This window comes from Rhinolophus sinicus, chromosome 16 (genome assembly GCF_057876585.1).
Source record: "Rhinolophus sinicus isolate RSI-liver-muscle chromosome 16, RSI-T2T, whole genome shotgun sequence".
Classification (NCBI taxonomy): Eukaryota; Metazoa; Chordata; class Mammalia; order Chiroptera; family Rhinolophidae; genus Rhinolophus; species Rhinolophus sinicus.
In genome coordinates, this window is record NC_142516.1 from 33,887,729 (window position 1) to 33,907,769 (window position 20,041).

Sequence of the window (20,041 nt, forward strand, 5' to 3'; positions counted from 1 at the left end):
TACCACACACTTTTGTTTTAAAGGTGGTTTTCTGGGGCATTTAAAACGTATTTTAGAAACTCTTAAGTTGAAAAGCATGTTGTCCCATCTATGATCTGATACTCAAAGGCTGTCGGATCTAGGTTGCTTTGTTATATAAGAATGTAAAAGACAAACCTAAATATTTGAAAAATTAGCATATTAGAGCGGTTATTATAAAGGACTGTATGAAAAAATAAAATTGGAAACTGTATTATGGATTTTACTTTAAATCTAGACACATGCCAGAGAAGTATTTGCATAGAATAAAATCTAGAGGAATTACAAATTTTCATTCATCCCGAAGATTTTGTCTGGGTACGCCTTCCTTAGCTGTCGTCGAGCGGCTACTGTTGATGCATAGAGGACGTATCCCCAGGAGAGTAATACTATCGCGAGGAGCAACTAAAAAAAAAAAAAAAAAAATGCAAGAAGGGGAGTAAACGCAAAAAAATTCATTCTAATGTGAGTGGTACCTCCTCCCCGCCCCCCGTAGGTTGCCATGCACGTTGCTAAGGCGGAAATTACAGTGACAAAAGAATAAATGGGATTCCAAGGCACGTACACCCAGCTGTCCTTACGTAAGCAGCGGAAGAGCGTATCCTCCAGGAAGAGGCGGAGTCGAGGTGAGGGAGTGAAATGCTTAATTCAGGAATGGATTTTGGAGTTTCTGGGCGCTGAGTGGAATAGGGGGGCTTCGCCTGCGGGCCTAGAGAGTGGACACTGCGGGGCCTCGCCAGACCCGGGACCTACCACTGAATAAATCCAGTCCAGGGTGCGGCGACTCACTGGCTTCATGGTAAGGAGGCAACGGCAGTCCGCGGGAACGGGCAGAACCTGCAGGCCCTAGAGTAACCTCCCGGGCGGCAGTTGCCGGGCGGCGGCGGCAGCGGCGGCGGTGGCGGCGGCCACAACGGCCATCTTTCAGCCGGGCACAAACGCCCGCCCACTCGCCTCCAGGAGCGTTTCCCACCGGCATGGCCGGCCTCTTCCGCCCGGAGCTGGGGGCGGACTCACGTGATCGGGGGCCTAGCCCGCCTTTCAGGGAGGGGATGGGATAAACGAGAAAATGTGTTTTTAAATTACTTTTTTTTGCCACTTAGGTAAGCGTATCTCGTCAATTGGTCTTTCCGTTGCAGTAAATGTTAATGCAGGACATTATACCGTCGTGTGCATTTAAAGTTTATTTGAAAAACTAATCTATATTTTAAATACTGCACCGGCATCTAACGCTGGAAGAATTAACGTTTCTTAAGTCTGTTCCGACATTATATTGATAGAGGTTCGTATATTCATTTTTGATGTAAACAAGCATACTACTCAATTTTATATTAACAGTGACGAATCATTGTGGGAATCCGTTAATTGAACCCTTCTTCAAGAAACAAGTCTTTCCGAACGCAATGGCTTGTTGATGTAAATAACTTCTGAGGATAACGTGGCACCGTTAACTGTCATAATGTACCTGCCAATCAGCAAGTGTTTGTTGAGCGTTTATATTCTGTGCCCAGAACGGCAGCACGTATCAAATATTAAGCCAAAGGACGGCGGTTTGGCACTTGGCAGGTTGTACCAAGTTCAACTTGAGAATGTTTGGGACGCTCATATTTGAGGCCAGAGGGTAGAATGGGGCAACGGGCCGCTTTAGGCCCAGACGTTCTTTCTCTGGACATCTCATAATATCATCTAAACAGGGTTTAATCCTGATTTCGGGGCGTGGGGAAGGGGGAAAGCAGTCTTTTGAGAGAAAAACGTTCTTGTTTTGGGAAGATTTCAAGGCTCTGTTCTCAGGTAATCCCTGTTTATCCTCAGACTGGAGTAGATCTCTCTCTCAAGACTGTAGGGTACTGGTTGGGCTCTGGCTTTGGATTCCATTCGAATCCCGGTGATATTACCTAGCTGTGCAATCGGAAGTAAAGTCACTTCACCTCCATGTAACTCGGTTCTTTTATATACTAGAGATAATTTTAGTAACTTCTCGCAGAGTTTGGTGGGGTTTAAATGAGGCCGAGTTGGTTATCGTGTTTTCCAGGTAAGTGAGGAGGGGGCATTAAGTTAGTGCCCCTGTAACCCTCAGAGATTAGTAAGAACAAGAATCATGACGGTGAGGATAGTGACTTCTGCCTCTGAGGGGTCACGTCGCTCTGATTCCTGGGTGTGGGCGTTGGGGGAAGGACCCGGGCTCTGGCCGAGCGCGTAGGCCCCTCCTTCCCTGCCGGCGTCCTTCCACTGCGCATGCGTTACGTTGGTGGGTGTTGTGTTTTGACGCGCCGGGGCCCGCGGGGTGGGTTTTGCCTCTACCGCCGCCCCCAAGCTGCCACTGGTGATGAACGCTTTACGTCACAGGGGTCGCAGCAGCCGCCGGGGTCTCCGCTGTCTCGCGAGGAGGGTGAAGCGCCCCCGCCTGCTCCCGCTCCTGAGGGCCGGCGGAGAAGTCGCCGGGTACGCCTTCGTGGATCCTGTCGTCACCGACCTAGCTTCCTGGGCCGCCGGGAGCTTGCCACGAGCGCCCCAGCTCGGCCTGCGACGGCATCCTCCGAGGTGAGTGAGATCGGGAACAATGGGGCGCGGGGGTCGGAAGGGCTGGGCCAGCTGGAGCTGCCGTCTGGAGCGAGGCCCAGCGACGAGGGAGCTGAGAGGCCGTCCGGGCCTCAGTGGGGCAGGGGTCCCGGCGGGCGGACGGCACCTGCGGCGCACCTGTGGATTTGTGCCGGTGGGCGGGGGAGGGCTACGTTTCCAAGGAGCGCTCCCGAGGGGCGCGAGCCTAGCGGTGTACTGGAAAGGGCTTGGTCTCAGGGGAAAAAACTCAACACAAAACATTCGAGTCTGAATGGTGGCACCTGCACTGTCAGAGGTGTGACCTTGAATGGGCCCTCTAATCTCTCTGATCCTGTCTGTATAATGGGAATAACAGTATTTTAGTTCGTTGTGATTATGTAATGCACGTGGTGATTGTCTTAGATCCTGGCCGGTGGCAGTTTTCGGCCTAAGGAAGGGACTGTCACCGTGACTGTTGGAGTTGTCTGCGCAGTGCTAAACATTGTGTGCTGGGCTCACCTGCCGTGATTTATTCATCCAGCGAGTTAGTGCAGCTTTCCTGGTGGGCTGCAGATGCCTAGACTGACATGAGCAAATAGTGATTTAGGAGGAAAATGAATAGACTTTTTGGTAGGTAATTTCAAGATTAAGGTAAATTAACAAAGAGCTGTCAGTTAATAGTGATGAGGGTTGGGGGTTTTTAATTAGTCAGTGACATGCAAAGCTATAGTCAGTCAAAATAATCTCGCTTGTCTGAAATAAGTGACTTTAGAGGGGAATGGTTCCCAAGCAATTCTTTTTTATTGCTGGAATTGGAATTAAATTTTATAGGATCTGATCAATAGATCCTAAAACTTCTATATGATCTTTTGGAATTTATTGCATTGCAGTTCAGAGTGATTTCATTAAGGACACAAGAGGTAGAACCCAGATTATTTTTAATATTTGGAGGTGTATTTCTAGTTTATCCACCTGTGAACCCTTTTTTGCCATTTTGCCTAGATGTATTAAGTACAATAATTATATTACTTATGAAGATTAGTTGTTATAGATTGTCATCTTTCTGGGCCTTTATAACCACTTATGGGTGATGGAAATGACCAGAAATAAGTTTATTTTTACATAACATAGGAAACAGTATTCCATTCTTACTGTTTGAAATGCATTATCCTAAGTGTTTACATGGAATATATCCCTTTACACAACCACCTTTTCAGGTGGGTACTATTACATAACCCATTTTAAAATTACAAAATTTAAGGTTTTGAGAAATTAAATAACTTCCTCCAGATCGCACAGCTATTAAGTGGTTTTGGTTCTCCGCCCTGACTCTGCATTAGAATTAACATCATTTCTCCAAATATAATCAGCTAGTGGTTTAATTTTGTATTCAGTGATAATTTAAGGAATGCCATAGAACGTGACTTTTATAGGCAGTCTGGCTTTATAAAATATTTAACTCTTCAGAGTATTCCTCCTTTGTTTATATCACTGTGCAGTTTTTATGCAGTCTATGGTCTAATTTGGACTTCAGCCTCCTGATTCTTTATCCTGGTTTTTTAGATATGTATGCTTAATGATTATCTGAAATACCCTCAAAATATGGCACGAAGGGTTCTTATCCTTGTTAAAGCTAACAGAGTTGAAGATTTGGGGAAGGGAAGGTTTGGCTTAATCAGTTGGTAAACTTTATTTAGAATTTTGGAGACAGTTAAGGAAATGGAATCAGAAGAACTGATTATTTTTCTCCCCTATAGGGAAATGAATTTGAAGTCCTAATTCCTCGAGTGCTAGCGTGGAGAAACATTTATCACAAACTTCATCTAGAACCCCAATCTAAATTTACCATCAGGTCCACCTTTGCTACCTAAACCCAGAACCCCTCCTACAAACCTACAAATCTTAATCTGTTTCTAGCCATCCCTGTTCTATGCTTTATTTTTTAAATAGCTTTATTGAGATATAACTACATTTCATCCATAAAGTTCACCTATAAAGTATATATATAATCCAATGTGTTTTTGTTTTTTTTAGTATATTTACAGAGTGCAACTATGATCAAATTGAACATTTTCATCACCCTAGAAAGAAACCTTATAATCCCTCCCCTTCTCTCCTAGCTACCACTAATACACTTTCCACCTATAGATTTGCCTATTCTGGACATTTCTTATAAATGGCATCATACAACATGTGGTATTTTGTGACTGATTTTTTTTTTTCATTTAGCATAGTGAAAAGGTTCATCCATGTTGTAGCGTGTATCTATACTGCATTCCTTTGTATTGCCAAATATTCCATTGTATGGATATACCACATTTATCCTCCCCAGCTGATGGTCATTTGGGTTATTTCTACTTTTGAACTTTTAGGACAAATGATGCTATGAATATTCACTTACAAGTTTTTGTGTGGACATGTGTCTTCATTTCTCTTGGATAGATGTGGAATTGCTGGGTCATATGGTAATTTTACTTCACTTGAATCTTAACAGATATTTTAATTTTAGTACTGTTGAGTGATGATTTTGAAGGAGTAAATTCCCAATTTGATGATTTACATTCATTGACATTGTTTGGTGTTTCCGATGAATACCATTCTTTGTAGCCAAAGCTATTCCTGTGTAGAAATACAAAACAATTCTAATTAATTAATTTGTTCTTTTTACCTACTATGGATGGATTTGTGCTGTCAAAGTGGTTAACAGGCTTACAAAACTAGGAAAGGGAAGACTAAGATATAAAAATCATACTTAGTTGAGATTTTGTTTTATTTGAACTTCAAGTTTACTACCTAATAATTTTCTTTAATATATTCATTCTGGGTTGTAATTTTTATGTGAACTGGAAATGGTTAGTTAATAAACACTAAACTTTGTATTCCAAAGAAATAACTTAAGATAAAATGTATTAACTTAAAATTTCACCAGTCTTTTAAAGTCTAATAATCCCTTTATTATATAGAGGGGCAAACTAAGTCCTGAGCTAATGTGGATTTCACCAGTCTACAGAGTTAGTTTTACTCGTAGGTAATACCTGGTCTTCAATCCAGATCTTCTGATAACCTCTCCAGTCCCCTTTCTTTACTGCTTCCCCTATTACATACAAAATGTCTCTTAATCCTAAAGGTTTTTATTTTTAGGGTTATTTCTCTTTTTTCTGAGTAAAAGAATAAAAAATATTAGAAGTAGGAAGAAATGCTGATAAATTTATTCAATATTAAGGTTTCAGAGTTTAAATATATTAACAGAAAAGTGATATATATATATATATATATATATATATATATATTTTCCCCCATACTATTCTCTTTAAGGACAGTGATGATTTTTGCATTTTCACTCTAGAAAATAGAAGACTAGAAATTTTTGGACCCTTGAAGAAACTTGTTCAGCATCAGTTGGTTTCCTATTAAATTATGGCTCTGAGAAAGTTAAGATACCCTAGATGAGCAAGTTTAATTTGAAATCTGTGATGAAATACTTAATATTTTGCAGTTTCATATTTTTGTTGTGGGTTTGTTTTTCTTAGAGCTTGGTATGGCAAATGAGTCTATTATTTAGAAAATTACAGTTCTATTATTTGACTAACTTGACAGTGGTTCACTAGTGATAGGACTATCTGAGATAGAGGAGGTAGAGAAAGATGAATAATAGGCCCAGAAAAACACGATTAGTGTAGAATGCAACTAAAGAAGGATTGTATAAGATAACAAGGACAAAATGTAATGCAAACTAGATTTCAGCTCTGGCAAGTTCATTTTTTGAGTTATGGGCCAATATAAACTGATAAATTCAAAGTAAACAAAACTAATCTTTAAGATTTTAGTGATCAGGGAAAGGGACCAAAAGCATGATTCAAGATGCTTTGTAGCTGACTTTGGATTAAATAAGAAGGCTATAAAAGGTTTTTTTAAGGGTGCTGAAAGGAATCAGTGATGAACTGAATATAATAATGTAATAATAGTAGTAGTTTAGTCCTGATAACAGCAACTAATATTTAGTGAGCATTTGCTATGAGCCAGGTACTGTCCTTGAGTGCTTTTACATTTCATACTTAATTTAATTTTCGCCAAAAATATGTTTTTGTGAAAGAATCTTTCACTAAAAACCACAAAATTGGGAAAAAACAAATAAACCCCACAGAATTGGTTTTAGCAGCTTCACTTTTTTGGTAGGCAAATTATCTCACTAAAGCATCTTTTTTTTTTTTTTTAAGTTTAAATTTTTTTTTAAAAAAATTGGGAAATATTGGGGAACAGTGTGTTTTTCCAGGACCCATCAGCTCCAAGTCATGTCGTTGTTTTCAATCTAGTTGTGGAGGGCGCAGCTCGCTGGCCCATGTGGGAACTGAACCAGCAACCCGTGTTATGAGTACAAATGAGCATTGCGCTCTAACCAACTGAGCAAACCGGCCGCCCTAAAGCTTCTTTTTTAGTTATAGTTGACATACAATACTATATTAGTTTCAGGTGTATAACATAGTGATTGCGCACTATGTGGTCACTTACTATGTTACCACCACGATAAGTCTAGCAACCACCTGTCAACATACAAAGTTATTACTAAAGCTGTTTAAAGTTACACATACAGTACTTAACACAAATAAGATAAATCAGTAGTCTATATTGTTTGGGGCATATGTATGAAAGATATAAAACCATAGATAGAAATAACACCAACTGAGGAGTGTAATATTTTTAGTTTTTGTTTTCTGGAGAGAGATAGGAGGGGAAGATAAGTGACGTTTTTAAAAATCTGGAATAACCATGAGAAAGTGTTAGTTGCTAAATCTGAGTGGTGGATACATGGGCACTTGGTATATTTTCTTTTGTACTTTCTTTTATGTATCAAGTATTTCTTTCTCGTTATTTTTTTTTAAGAATAACAGAATGTTATATAATATTTGAGAGCTTACTGTGTACCAGGCACCTTTTCTAAGGGCTTTTTACATCTTCACGAGGCCTGTGAGGCAGTGACCTACAGATGAAATTGAAGCATAGAGGTGGTAACTAGTGCACAGTTACACTGCTAGTATGGAACCAGGATTCAAACAAAGGAAATTTTACTTTAGAGCTTGTGCTTACTATGTTACTATGCTGCACTGCCTCTTTATATTACAAAGATAATGAGCTACTCAACTGTGTTCACCTAAGTATGTTTCAGAGTCATTATTTGCAATTTTTTCAGGTTTAGTCATTTCTGTCAGGTTACTGATGTAATTTTTTCCCTTTTACAGATAATGGCATCAGCCGCTAAGGAATTTAAAATGGACAACTTTTCACCTAAAGCTGGCACTAGCAAATTGCAACAGACAGTACCAGCTGATGCATCTCCTGATTCTAAGTGTCCTATATGCTTGGATAGGTTTGATAATGTGTCTTATTTAGATCGCTGTTTACACAAGTTCTGTTTTCGCTGTGTACAGGAGTGGTCTAAAAACAAAGCTGAATGTCCACTGTGTAAACAGCCCTTTGATTCTATCTTCCATTCTGTGAGGGCAGAAGATGACTTCAAGGAGTACGTCCTCAGGCCTTCATATAATGGTTCTTTTGTCACACCTGATGTTCGAAGGTTCCGCTATCGTACAACTATGACCAGAGACCGAAGTGCTTCTGTTTATTCACCCAGTAGTACGATGAATAGAAGAACAACAACTCCACCAGATAGTGGGGTACTATTTGAAGGATTAGGTATTTCAGCAAGACCTAGAGATGGTGAAATTCCTCAATTTATGAGACAGATTCCAAGGAGGCCAACTACTGCAGATGAAAGATCTTTGCGGAAAATTCAAGAACAGGATATTATTAATTTTAGGCGAACTCTCTATCGTGCTGGTACTCGTGTTAGAAATATTGAAGATGGTGGTCGCTACAGGGATATTTCAGCTGAATTTTTCCGTAGAAATCCAGCTTGTCTTCATAGATTAGTCCCCTGGTTAAAACGTGAACTTACAGTTCTTTTTGGAGCTCATGGATCTTTAGTGAATATAGTGCAGCACATCATCATGAGTAATGTTACTCGATATGACTTGGAGAGTCAGGCATTTGTATCTGATTTAAGGCCATTTTTACTTAATCGGACTGAGCATTTTATACATGAATTTATCAGTTTTGCTCGATCTCCTTTTAACATGGCAGCCTTTGACCAGCATGCTAATTATGATTGCCCTGCTCCTTCCTATGAAGAAGGTAGCCATTCTGATTCTTCAGTCATAACAATATCTCCAGATGAAGCTGAGACCCAAGAGCTGGATATTAATGTAGCCACTGTTAGTCAGGCACCATGGGATGATGAAACTCCAGGGCCATCTTATTCAAGCTCAGAGCAGGTACACGCTGCCATGTCTTCCCTTTTAAATACTTCTGACAGTTCAGATGAAGAACTTGTAACGGGAAGAGCCACGTCTCAGATACAAGGAGTACAAACCAATGAGGACCTAAATAATGACAGTGATTCTTCTTCGGATAATTGTTTCATTGTTGGGTTTGTTAAACCACTAGCTGAGAGGACCCCAGAACTTGTTGAACTGTCCTCCGATTCTGAGGAGTTAGGTTCTTATGAGAAAATGGAGACAGCGAAGACACAAGAACAAGAACAGTCTTACAGTTCTGGTGATAGTGATGTTAGTAGATGTTCATCTCCACGCTCTGTCCTTGGAAAGGATGAGCAAGTAAATAAAGATCATTGCGATCCTGGTACAAGAATCAAATCAAAGAAGGAAGAGAAACGATCTACATCATTGTCCTCTCCCAGAGACCTGAGCTCATCTGTCAGAGGAGACAGAGTATATTCCCCATATAACCATAGACACAGAAGGAGGGGAAGATCGAGAAGTTCTGATTCACGTTCCCAGAGTAGAAGTGGGCATGATCAGAAGAATCGTAGAAAGCATCATGGGAAGAAAAGAATGAAAAGAAAACGATCCAGAAGCAGGGAGAGTAGCAGACCTAGAGGTAGAAGAGACAAAAAAAGATCAAGAACTAGAGATAGTAGTTGGTCTAGAAGAAGCCAAACTCTGTCTCTAAGTAGTGAAAGCACAAGCAGATCAAGGTCTCGTAGCAGTGATCATGGTAAAAGAAGATCACGGAGCAGAACTAGAGATCGTTATTATTTAAGAAATAATTATGGAAGCAGATATAAGTGGGAGTATACTTACTATAGTAGAAACAAGGATAGGGATGGCTACGAATCATCTTACAGGAGGAGGACTCTATCCAGAGCTCATTATTCCAGACAATCTTCAAGTCCAGAATTTAGAATTCAGTCCTTTTCTGAAAGAACAAATGCTAGGAAAAAAAATAATCACAGTGAAAGGAAGTATTACTACTATGAAAGGCATAGGTCAAGGAGTCTATCTAGTAACAGATCGAAGACTGCATCTACAGGGCCTGACCGGGTAAGAAATGAAAAGCCTGGAGGGAAACGAAAATACAAAACACGGCATTTGGAGGGTACGAGCGAAATGGCTCAACCATCTCGTGAATTTGCTTCTAAAGTAAAGGAAGGTCATTACCAAAAGTCTTCATCAAAATTGGATGGAAACTACAAAAATGAGACTGATAGCTTTTCAGATAGCCGATCATCAGACAGAGAAACAAAATACAAGAGGAGAAAAAGGAGGGCTCGGAGCCTAAGTGTAGAGATAGTTTATGAAGGGAAAGCTACAGATACAACTAGACATCATAAAAAGAAAAAGAAGAAGCATAAGAAGAAGCATAAGAAACACCATGGAGATAATGCTTCACGTTCCCCAATTGTAATTACCATTGACAGTGACAGTGATAAGGATTCTGAAGTAAAGGAGGGTACCGAATGTGACAATAGTGGTCCTCAAGACCGTCTGCAAAATGAGTTTTTGGCTCCTTTAGAAACATTTGAAACTGAAGATATAGTTACAATAGAAGATGAACTTGGTGTCCTGGACAAAGAGTGTGATATTACCACACTTAATAACAACTTAAATAATGCTCACAAAACTGTAGATAATATGTCACTCCAGGCAGCGTCAATTGAACAGATTCTTGATGTAAGAGAAGAGAGCACCTTTGCCTCTGATTTGGAGAACCAGCCTACTAATCTCTCTGTTCAAACTGAGCCATCAAGGCAGTTGCCATCTCCACAGACATCATTGTCAGTGTCTCTTGTTAGAGACCATGATATGTCTTAAAATTGCCAAAGCATCTCACTGAGAATTTTGCTGGTATAAAAAGGAAAAAAGAACAACGTCATCTACTTCAGTCTATTTAAAGATGACTTTTGGTGAAAACTCTTTTCCCCCTTAAAAATATTTTAAGTGATTTTTTTGTGTGTGTTAAAAATTTGTAAAAATTATTTGTTGAAAAAGTATGTATGTCCCACCCTCAGAGATATGCACTTTTAAGTGAAAAAAAAACCACAAATGATATTGCTAGCAGTTTATTTAAAACTTGGATCCTTTTTAAATAAAAATTATAAATTTTAGAAGTTATTTCATAAAGCCATATGGTATTGACATATTTTTAAAGTAGTCAAGGAGTATTTTTGAATTTTTTTTTTGAGAGTTATTCTGGAAATATGTTATAAACTAGGAGAATCCCTTTGGACAGTCTTTATTTTTCTTCTTAAAAATTTGTATGATTCAAAACCATTTCTTCAGGTTAAATTGAGGCATTTTAATCTGCACAGTTTATCTTAATGTCTGCCAAAAGAAAAGTTTAAATATTTCCTTTATATACTTGTTTATCTGGACTGCCAGTAAAACAAATGTATATTCAACAAAATAAAAAATAAAACAGTAACATTTTAAAACAAGAATCCATACATTTTCCTATGCAGTATTGATATATTCTTTAAGTGCGTTATTTTAGTGAAAATTAAGGATATACTTATGTCATAAATACAAACTTCAGGTGAGCTGCATTTAACTTTACAGTTTTAATGATTTAGTTCTTTAATCTGATTATGAAGTATATATTATTTGCTTTCTATATTTAGAAAAATGAGTTATGTAGCATTTAGATAACTAAATACAAATGAAAAAACCCTTGCCAGACTTCTATATTGGTAGTTCTTTTACACAAAGTGGCTGTTTATGTTTTATCCTGTTTTAGAGATGATAAAAATTGTTCTACATCTATAACCTGATGAAGGATTGCCAGTGAACAGCAGAATTTGGATTAAATCTAAATTTAGCCTACAATTTGCCTTGCTACCATATTTATTCATTATTCAACAGAAATCAGAATGCCAGCTGTGTGGCAGGTTCTGTACTAAGTTCTTGGGGATTTAGTGATAGAACAAAGCAGACAGATATGCTCCCTGCCCGTGAGTGTGTGTGTGTGTACGTGTATACATATATATAACACTATAAGTCCTCTGGACAGAAAGTATAATTTACTATAAAAGCATACAATCTAATATCCTGTAATTTCACCACTCCCCCTGCTTTGATCCTAATCTAAGATGCCATCATCTCTCCCGTGGACTAGTACTGTTGCTTCTTACCTAGTTACTTTGCTTCCACCCTTGGCCTACCACCCCCGCAGTTTGCTGTCCTCAGGTCATCCACAGTGATCCTTTAAAAACATGAAACCATGTTATTCCCCCTCTCAAAATCCTGCAATGGTTCCCCATCATATTTAGGATCAAAACCAAAGTCCTTATCTTGGTCTGTCAGGCCTTACAGCAACTGCTGTGGTCACCTGTCTCCTCTCTTTCCCCAGACCACTCCACTCCAGCAACCTTGCTCACCTCCTGTTCTTTTGCAGACTCAGTTCACTCCTGCCTTTGGGCCTTGGCACTTTCTCTTCCTTTTGAGTAGAATTTTCTTCACCCAAATGGCATGCTCTCTCACTTCGTTTAGGTCTTCCCTGATCAACTCATCTAATATCAGCACTCCCCATTATTCTTTATTTGCTTATCCTGCTTCATTTTTTCTCCGCTTATTATTACCTAATATCTATTTTCCTTGTCTCTCACACTAGAATGTGATAACCTCTAAACCTGTCTTCTCCATTTCATGTTCGCAGTTGCTCAAACCAGATAACCTGGAATATAGCTTTGATGTTTTTTTCCCTCTTTCTAGTGCCACTTACTCAATCCTACCTCTAAAGTATACCTCAAGCAATTCACCTCTTACACTCTCCAATGCCACTGTTCTTGTCTGTGCTCTCATCTCTCACTTGAGTCATCTACCAACTGATCTACTAGTTCTGCACAGGAGGCAGAGGTCTTTTCACGAAAGTGATCAGATTATGTTACGTACTTCTTGCTTAAAACCCTGCAGTGTGTTCCCATAGCACTTCATTCCTCGCCTCACAAGGCTCTGTTTACCTATTCAGCAACACTGCATACCATGTACCCCTTGTTCATGAAGTTCCATCTGCAAGTGTTTTCACTTTCTTTGTGACGCATTTGTGCTATCGGTCCCCCTGTATGTAACCCCCCCACGCTGCTTTTTTTGAATAGTTGATTCTCATGCTTAAGGATTCAGTTGAAATGTGACCTACTCAGAGATATTCCCCTACCACTATATTAAAATAAGTTCTTCCCAACCTCCATTTTCTCTCATGACTCTATTTACTTTCTTTGTATCACTTCACATTTGGCAATTATTTGTGTTTTTACGTTTCTATTGTCTATCTTCCTCACCATCGGAGTCTAAGCTTGAGAGTCTAAGCTTCTAAGATGAGGGAAACTTTTTCACTCATCTCCATATGCGCAGTACTTTTCACAATACCTGGCATATAGTAGATACTCTGTAAATGTGTTGGGTAAATCAGTGCCCATGTGAGGAGAGGGTCTAAGACAAGAGTTCTTTCTTCTCACTATTTTGTGACACTCCTCTTCTCTGGCCTTGGTAAAATTTTACCTACAAATCTGCCAAATGATTTTCTTTTTGGGACTTCAGTTCTTTTAGATTCAGTCTAAACTATAACTGCTGATGTTTAATAAATCCCCTTATTCAAGGCTATGTTATTTCCCACTGTTAGCATAAAGGAGGCATGGATTTATTTTTTAAAAGGAATTTTGGATCTGATTTCTTTCTCTTAGTTAAAAATCCAAAACCAAGTATTGGCAGAATAGCTTGTATGATAGTTAACAGTTATAAAAATGGACAAAACATAAAGAACAAGTACTTGAAGGCACTGGAGAAAAATCAAAAGGCAGAAACTGGAAGGAATTAGACCACTGAAAGATAGGTACTGCATGAAAACTACATATATTTATGGCTTTTCTTCTGAGGGTCCTCCCCAGTCCACATGGAAGTTAGAACACAAGCAGAAAGCCATAGTCATTGAATTAGAAGATGAACTCTGGGGCTGCCAGAGTGATGATACTGAGGGGGAAATTTCAGAAAGAAAGGAAACAAAGGGGAAACGCTACAATTTGTATATAATCTTCACTCAATTCCTTAGCTGACCTTGAAACACAAACATGCATGGGAGATTCCAAGGAGACCAGGTAAGCAGTAGCTGGAAGGCTGAAAGAGCTCATCAGACATCAGCTGCCACCACAGGGAAAACAGAATTTGGAGTCATTGAGTTGCACCAACTTAACAAGGGAAGGGAAAACAGGGCTTTTCACTGAAACCCCTACAGGGCCACACCTTTGCCGAAAAGACCATGACCCAGGACTAAGGGATTCACCTTGCACTAAGGGCACAGCTGAACAGACCCACCACAATGTAAAACAAAAGCTATAAATTAAAAATGAAGAGCTGGTATATTAGCATGCTAGAACAAAGAGCAACACTCCCCAGTGTAAAATGATAGAATCTAGAGATTCTACAGCATATCTATAATGTCCAGTATAAAATAAAATTACTAGACGTGAAGGTACCCATAGTCAAGAAAAAGCAGTTACAAAAAACATACTTTAAATAATCCACATGATGAAATTAGGAGACAGACTTTAAAGACACTATTAGGAATACGTACATGAACTTAAAAGATGGTTATATTAATGAACAGATGGAGGTTCTCAGCTGAGAAATAGAAAAAGAACCTACGAAAGTCTCCAAATTTTTTAAAACGGTATTTGAAATGAAAAATTCACTGTAAGCCTTAACAATACATTGGAGAAGCCGGAAGGGAAATGACATCAGATAGAAACCAGTATTTACAGAAAAGAATGAATATCACCAGAAATGGTAAATAGATGGGAAAATAGAAAAGACTATAATTTTCTTAAAAGACAACTGACTTTTTACAATAAAGCTTATAACATTGTATTATGTGGTTTGTAACATCTAGAGAAGTAAAAATTATGACTAGCATAAAGGATGGACTGGGGTAGATGGCATTATGTGGTTGCACGGATCTTACATTTTACCTGGTATGATATAATTCTAAGTAGATTGATAAAATCTGAGGATGAGAGAGAGAGGTAGGTAGCTAAAAGAATACAGTCATGGGCTCATGACAATGTTTTGGTCAACAATGGTCTACATATATAACGGGTCCCAAAAGATTGTAACAGAGTTGAAAACTTCGTATTGCCTAGGGATGTCATAGTTGTAACATTGGAGCACAATGCAGTCTTGTGATGCTGGTGTAAACCTGCGCTGCCAGTCATATAAAACGATAGCATATACAATCATGTACAAAACATACTAATGATGATAAATGACTGTGGCTAGTTTATTTACTGCACTATATATTTTATTTTAGTGTGCACTCTTTCTACTTACATAAAAAAAAGTTTGCTGTAAAACAATATGTTGTGTCACACCAGCAGCAGCCTCATCCAGCTTGTGTTTACTGTTGTCTCTTGATGGCATCCTTTTCTCTTGTGCTTGATTTAATCTTGTGTTGTTTTGTACAGTAACATGTTGCATAGGCTTGTAGCATAGGAGCAACAGGCTATACCATGTAGCCTAGGTGTGTTGTAGATTATACCATCTAGGTTTGTGTAAGTGCATTCTACGATGTTCGCACAATGATAAAATTGCCTGACGAGGCATTTCTCAGAACTTACCCCATTGTTAAGCGGCATGTGACTGTACAGAGCATTATAGCTAAAAGAGAAAAGTAATGTACTTGATTAACCCAAATTGAAGGAATATAGGAACAAAGGAACATAATTGGATGAAACAAACAGCAAACTTGCTGTTTTAAGCTCATGTCAATAATTAAATGTAAATGGATTTATTGCTCCAATTAGAAGCCAGAGATTATCAGACTGGATACAATAAAGGAAGACTCAACTATAAGCTGTATACTAGAATGTGATTTAAATATTAGAAGAGGTTGAAAGCAATAGGATGGAAAAAGATATACCATGCAACAGTAACCATAAGAAAGCTGTTACAGGAATAGTAATATATGAAGTAGACTTTGATATAACAAGCATTAACAGAGACAAAAGAGACATTTCATAATGATAAAAGGCATAATTTATCAGGAAAATACAACCTTAAATGTGTATGTATCTAATAACAGCTATAAAATTTATGACGCAAAATATGATACAACAAAAGGGACAAATGGACAAATCAATAATCATAGTTGGAGATTTTAATACCCCCTCTCAGTATTTGACAAAACAAATAGAAAATTAGTAAGGATATAGGTGACTTGAACCACACTATAACTCAACCTGAATAATTGACATCTATAGAACATTACAGCCAAGAACTGCAGAATACACATTCTTAAGTGTATCTGGGACGTATATCAAGATAGTCCATATGCTGGGCTATAAAACAAGTTTCAACAGATTTCGAAAGGTTGAAGTCTTACAACACATTACACTGATCACAACAGATTAGAATCAAGTCAATAACCCTCAAATGTTTAGGAAATTCCCAATATTTGAAAAATAAATATCATACTTCTCAATTAACTCATAGGTTAAAAAATCACAAGGATATTAGAAACTATTTCAAATGGAATGACATTGAAAACCATATATCAAAATTGATGGAATGTTAGAACTTATCAGCTGAGAAAAGGGAAATTTATAGCCTCAAATGCTTACATTGGAAAAAAAAATGTAAAATCATTGATCAAAACTTCTACCTTAACAAACTAGTAAAGGAAGAGCAAAGTAAACCTAAAGTAGGAGAAAAAAATAATGATTAGAGCGGAAATCAATGAAATAGAAAATGGAATAACAATTTTGAAAAGCTAAAGCCAAAGTTGGTTTTTGAAAAGATAAATAAAATTGGTAAATTCCTGGCAAGACTGATTTTTTAAAAAAGGTATAGGATAATAAGGAATATCACGAACAACTTTTTGCCAGTCAATGTAATAACTTAGAGGAAATGGTCAAATTCCTTGAAAAGCACAACTTACCAAAACTGATTTGAGATCAAATAAAAAAGCAGAATAGCCTATGTCTAGTACAGAAATTGAATAGTTATAAACAATCTTCAAAGAAAACTCCAAGCCTTAATGGTTTCGTTTGTGGATTCTGTTAAATGTTTCAGAAAGAAATGATACCAGTCTTACACAAACTCGTTTTAGGAGGCCAGCATAACCCTGACATTACAAGAAAAGAAACTTACAGACCAATATCCTTTATGAACATAGATACAAAAATATTAGCAAATGGAATCCAGAAATATATATTAAAAAGGATGCTACATCATGACCAAATGGACTTTTTCCCAGGAATTCTAGGTTGTTTTAATACTCAGAAAAAAAATCAGTGAAATGCAGTTATACTAACAATATATGATCACCTCAATAAATTTAAAAAAAAAATTGAAAAATTCAATATTCATGATAAATACTCTGAGTAAACCAGGAATAAAAGCGGATCAATCTGATAAAAGGCATCTAAAAAAACCTACAGCCAACGTTGTAATTAAAGTGAAATATGGATCGTTTTCCCACGGAGATTAGTATAATAAGATAAGGGTATCAACTCTTCACCACTTACATTCAACATTTTATTAGGGATCATAGGTGGTGCAATAATGAAACAAAATAAAAGGCATAAAGATTGGAAAGGAAAAAGTAAAAACCATGTGTTCACAAAGGACATGATTGTTTACCTAGCAAAATTTAAGGAATCTACAGAACAATTACGAGACCTAATAAGTGAATTCATCAGTGTTGTATAAAACAGGATCAAGAAACAGAACATTTGTATTTCTATATACTAACGACAATTTCAAAATTAAACTTTAAAAATAATTCCATTTAGAGTAGCATCAAAGAACATGAAATAGTTAAATTTAACAGATAGGTATAAAAACACTACTCTTAAAACTCTAAAATACCTCTGAGAAATTAAAGACAAATAAATGAAAAACTAAATAAGACCTAAGTAAATGAATTCATGGATTAGAACTCAATATTGTTAAGATGTCAATTCTCCCCAAGTTCATCTGTAGGATCAATGCAGTCCTGATCACAGTCTCAATAGGTGTGTGTGTGTGTAGGAACTGACAAGTTGATTCTTATAGGGAAATGCAAAGAGCCTGGAAGAGCCAATACAGTCTTTACAAAGAAGAATAAAACAGTATAAGCAAATAAATGAAACAGACTAGAGTTAAAAATAGACCTGGACACATACAGTCAATTGATTCTTTTGACAAAGATACCAAGGCTATTCAGTGGGAGAAGGAAAATTTTTCAACAAATGAAACAATTTGTGCTGGAACAATTAGAAGTATGGTGAAAAAAATGAAGCCTTGACCCCTACCTCACACCACAACAAAATTAATTTGAGATGATCATAGACCTAAATGTAAAAGCTAAAAACACAAAGACTCTAAAAGAAAACACAGAGTATCTTTATGACCTTGGACTAGGCAGAGAGTTATTAAAGAGAACACAAAAATCAGTAAACAAAAGAAAAAAACTGATAAATTAGGTTTCACCAAAATAAACGTCTACTCAAATGACACCTTTAAGAAAATGAAATGGTAAGTCACAGACTGGGAGAAGATATTTGGAATACATATATTTGACAATGAGCTTGTATCCAGTAAATAAAAAACTTGTAAATCCATAACGCAAAGAAAAACCACTCAATCTGGCAAAAGATTGGCACAGATATTTCACACAAAAAGATACATGAATGGCGAATAAGTATATGCAAATGTGCCCAATATCATTATTTGAGGAATTAAAGTGAAAACCACAGTAATAGGCCATTTCATACCAACCAAGGTGGCAAACAAAACTGACCAGTGTCTGTATTTACTGGATGTGTATTTATTGGAGCTCTCACACTACTGGTGGGAATGCAAAATGGTAAGGCCATTTGGAAGAGGTTGCAGTTTCCTGTCAAGTTAAACATACGCTGACACTTACCTACCTTAGGGCGCACACAACCTGGGGCAAGTGGTTCCACTGCATGCATTTTTCAAAACTCAAAACTGTACATTTCAAATCTGTGCACTGTATTGAACCTCAATTTTACCGCTATAAAAGCAACACAAAAAAGTTAAGATAACATGAAAATAAAAAAAGCGATCCCCCAGGGGGTCTTCGAACCCTCAGGGCAGGCGAGCGCCGACGGGTGGGAAAAGCAAGCTGCGGGCGAAGAAACGAAACCAAGCGAGGACAGGGAGGCGGGGCAGCTGTGCCGTTTGGTAGCCCAGCCTCCGCGGACCCGCCCGGGCTAGTAGTTGCAGTTTCGTTTTTCGGGAAAATCCCTCCCGATTCTCAGCCGGCTCCCAGGGAGGAAGAGCGCAGGTGAGACGGGGAGCCGAGCTGCAGCTATGACGGCCGAGGAGCGGCGGAATCTGCACGCTTTCCAGAACTATGTCACGAAGATTCTGGACCCTACCTACATCCTGAGCTACATGACCCCTTGGTTTAAGGAGGGTGAGTGGTCCCCAGCGGCGCCCGCCTCTTGGGACCGGAAAACAATTCAAGATGTGTTTTCCTTTACTTCCCACCGCCCACCCTTCTTTTAATCAATACAGGTAGCCTGCTGGGAACGCCGAGTTTGTGGCAAGACCGCAAAGGCATTTTAGACTAGAGATTGTCAGAGTTTGAGGAGCCCTTAGAGACCCGGATAAGGAAACCGAGTCCCAGCAAGATGAAATGACTCGCTTAGATGTGCACGTCTATTTAGGTCAAAGCTGGAGAAACAGGGTCGCTACCCATTTCATTCGTTTCTATGAATAGCGTCTACTGTGAGTGTTGACTTTGTGCTGACCTCAGAGATTCAGAAATACAGGCCCTCCCTTAAAATACTTTACAGCCCAGGGTTTTGGGGGTGGGAGACAGGTGAGGAAGGATGTATACAAATGGTTACAAAATACTGTCCGAGCTACCAGGAAATTCACACTTACTCTGCAGGTAACTTCCAAATACCTGGAAGCTTGAGAGGAGCAAGACTTGGACTGAGGGGCTTTATGTTTCAATTCAGGTATTTCCATCCAGCCTTTGAGACACATGATGATGGATAATGGGCCATTTTATACATTTGTATTGAAAGGCTCTGTGTTGGAGATGAGGGGAGATTTTGGAGACTGAGAAGGGAGGTGGTGCCTGGAAGGAGCTGTGGTGAGAGGGGGGATCTGGCAATTCCTTTTCAGAC

The 20,041-nt window shown here is 38.5% G+C and overlaps 3 protein-coding genes and 1 long non-coding RNA gene across 7 annotated transcripts in view; 2 read left to right on the plus strand and 2 right to left on the minus strand.

Moving 5' to 3' along the window:
• Positions 1 to 225: 225 nt before the first annotated feature.
• Positions 226 to 957, minus strand: TZMP1 (transition zone microprotein 1). 2 transcript variants are annotated; one of them, XR_012495826.1, is made up of 2 exons: positions 600 to 727; positions 226 to 423 (listed from the first exon to the last, which is right to left on the minus strand). XR_012495826.1 is itself a non-coding variant. In XM_074330627.2 (2 exons), the coding sequence occupies exons 1-2, from the start codon at positions 814 to 816 to the stop codon at positions 301 to 303; spliced, it is 168 nt and encodes a 55-aa protein (XP_074186728.1). In that variant the 5' UTR covers positions 817 to 957; the 3' UTR covers positions 226 to 300. The 2 variants fall into 2 exon arrangements, 1 of the variants encoding a protein (XP_074186728.1); XM_074330627.2 differs by lacking the exon at positions 600 to 727 and adding an exon at positions 772 to 957.
• TOPORS (TOP1 binding arginine/serine rich protein, E3 ubiquitin ligase) lies at positions 626 to 11,356 on the plus strand. 3 transcript variants are annotated; one of them, XM_019734056.3, is made up of 3 exons: positions 626 to 817; positions 2,365 to 2,559; positions 7,794 to 11,356. In XM_019734056.3, exons 1-3 carry the CDS (start codon positions 815 to 817, stop codon positions 10,722 to 10,724), a joined length of 3,129 nt encoding a protein of 1,042 aa, XP_019589615.2. In that variant the 5' UTR covers positions 626 to 814; the 3' UTR covers positions 10,725 to 11,356. The 3 variants fall into 3 exon arrangements, with proteins under 3 accessions (XP_019589615.2, XP_088649204.1, XP_088649203.1); XM_088793078.1 differs by having other exon boundaries at positions 627 to 644; XM_088793077.1 differs by lacking the exon at positions 626 to 817 and adding an exon at positions 1,022 to 1,300.
• On the minus strand, positions 5,037 to 18,935 carry LOC109448596 (uncharacterized). Its single transcript, XR_016019282.1, has 2 exons — positions 18,809 to 18,935; positions 5,037 to 5,175 (listed from the first exon to the last, which is right to left on the minus strand). It is a non-coding gene; the product is annotated as an uncharacterized LOC109448596 (long non-coding RNA).
• Positions 18,936 to 19,111: 176 nt separating this feature from the next.
• Positions 19,112 to 20,041, plus strand: part of RIGI (RNA sensor RIG-I) — a 40,303-nt gene continuing 39,373 nt past the window's right edge. The window contains exon 1 of the mRNA XM_019734070.3: positions 19,112 to 19,320. Within this exon, the coding sequence (XP_019589629.3) occupies positions 19,215 to 19,320 (106 nt within the window). The 5' untranslated portion in view covers positions 19,112 to 19,214. The remainder of the gene's footprint in view (positions 19,321 to 20,041) is intronic.

What these genes read in the sequence shown, in the direction of transcription:
- TOPORS (XM_019734056.3), top strand. An exon ending in CTGCGACGGCATCCTCCGAG is followed by an intron (nt 2,560 to 7,793) that starts GTGAGTGAGATC and finishes TCCCTTTTACAG; the next exon opens with ATAATGGCATCAGCCGCTAA.
- TZMP1 (XM_074330627.2), bottom strand. Translation starts at nt 816, where the DNA reads ATGAAGCCAGTGAGTCGCCGCACCCTGGACTGGATTTATTCAGTG. An exon ending in TGGACTGGATTTATTCAGTG is followed by an intron (nt 424 to 771) that starts GTAGGTCCCGGG and finishes TTTTTTTTTTAG; the next exon opens with TTGCTCCTCGCGATAGTATT.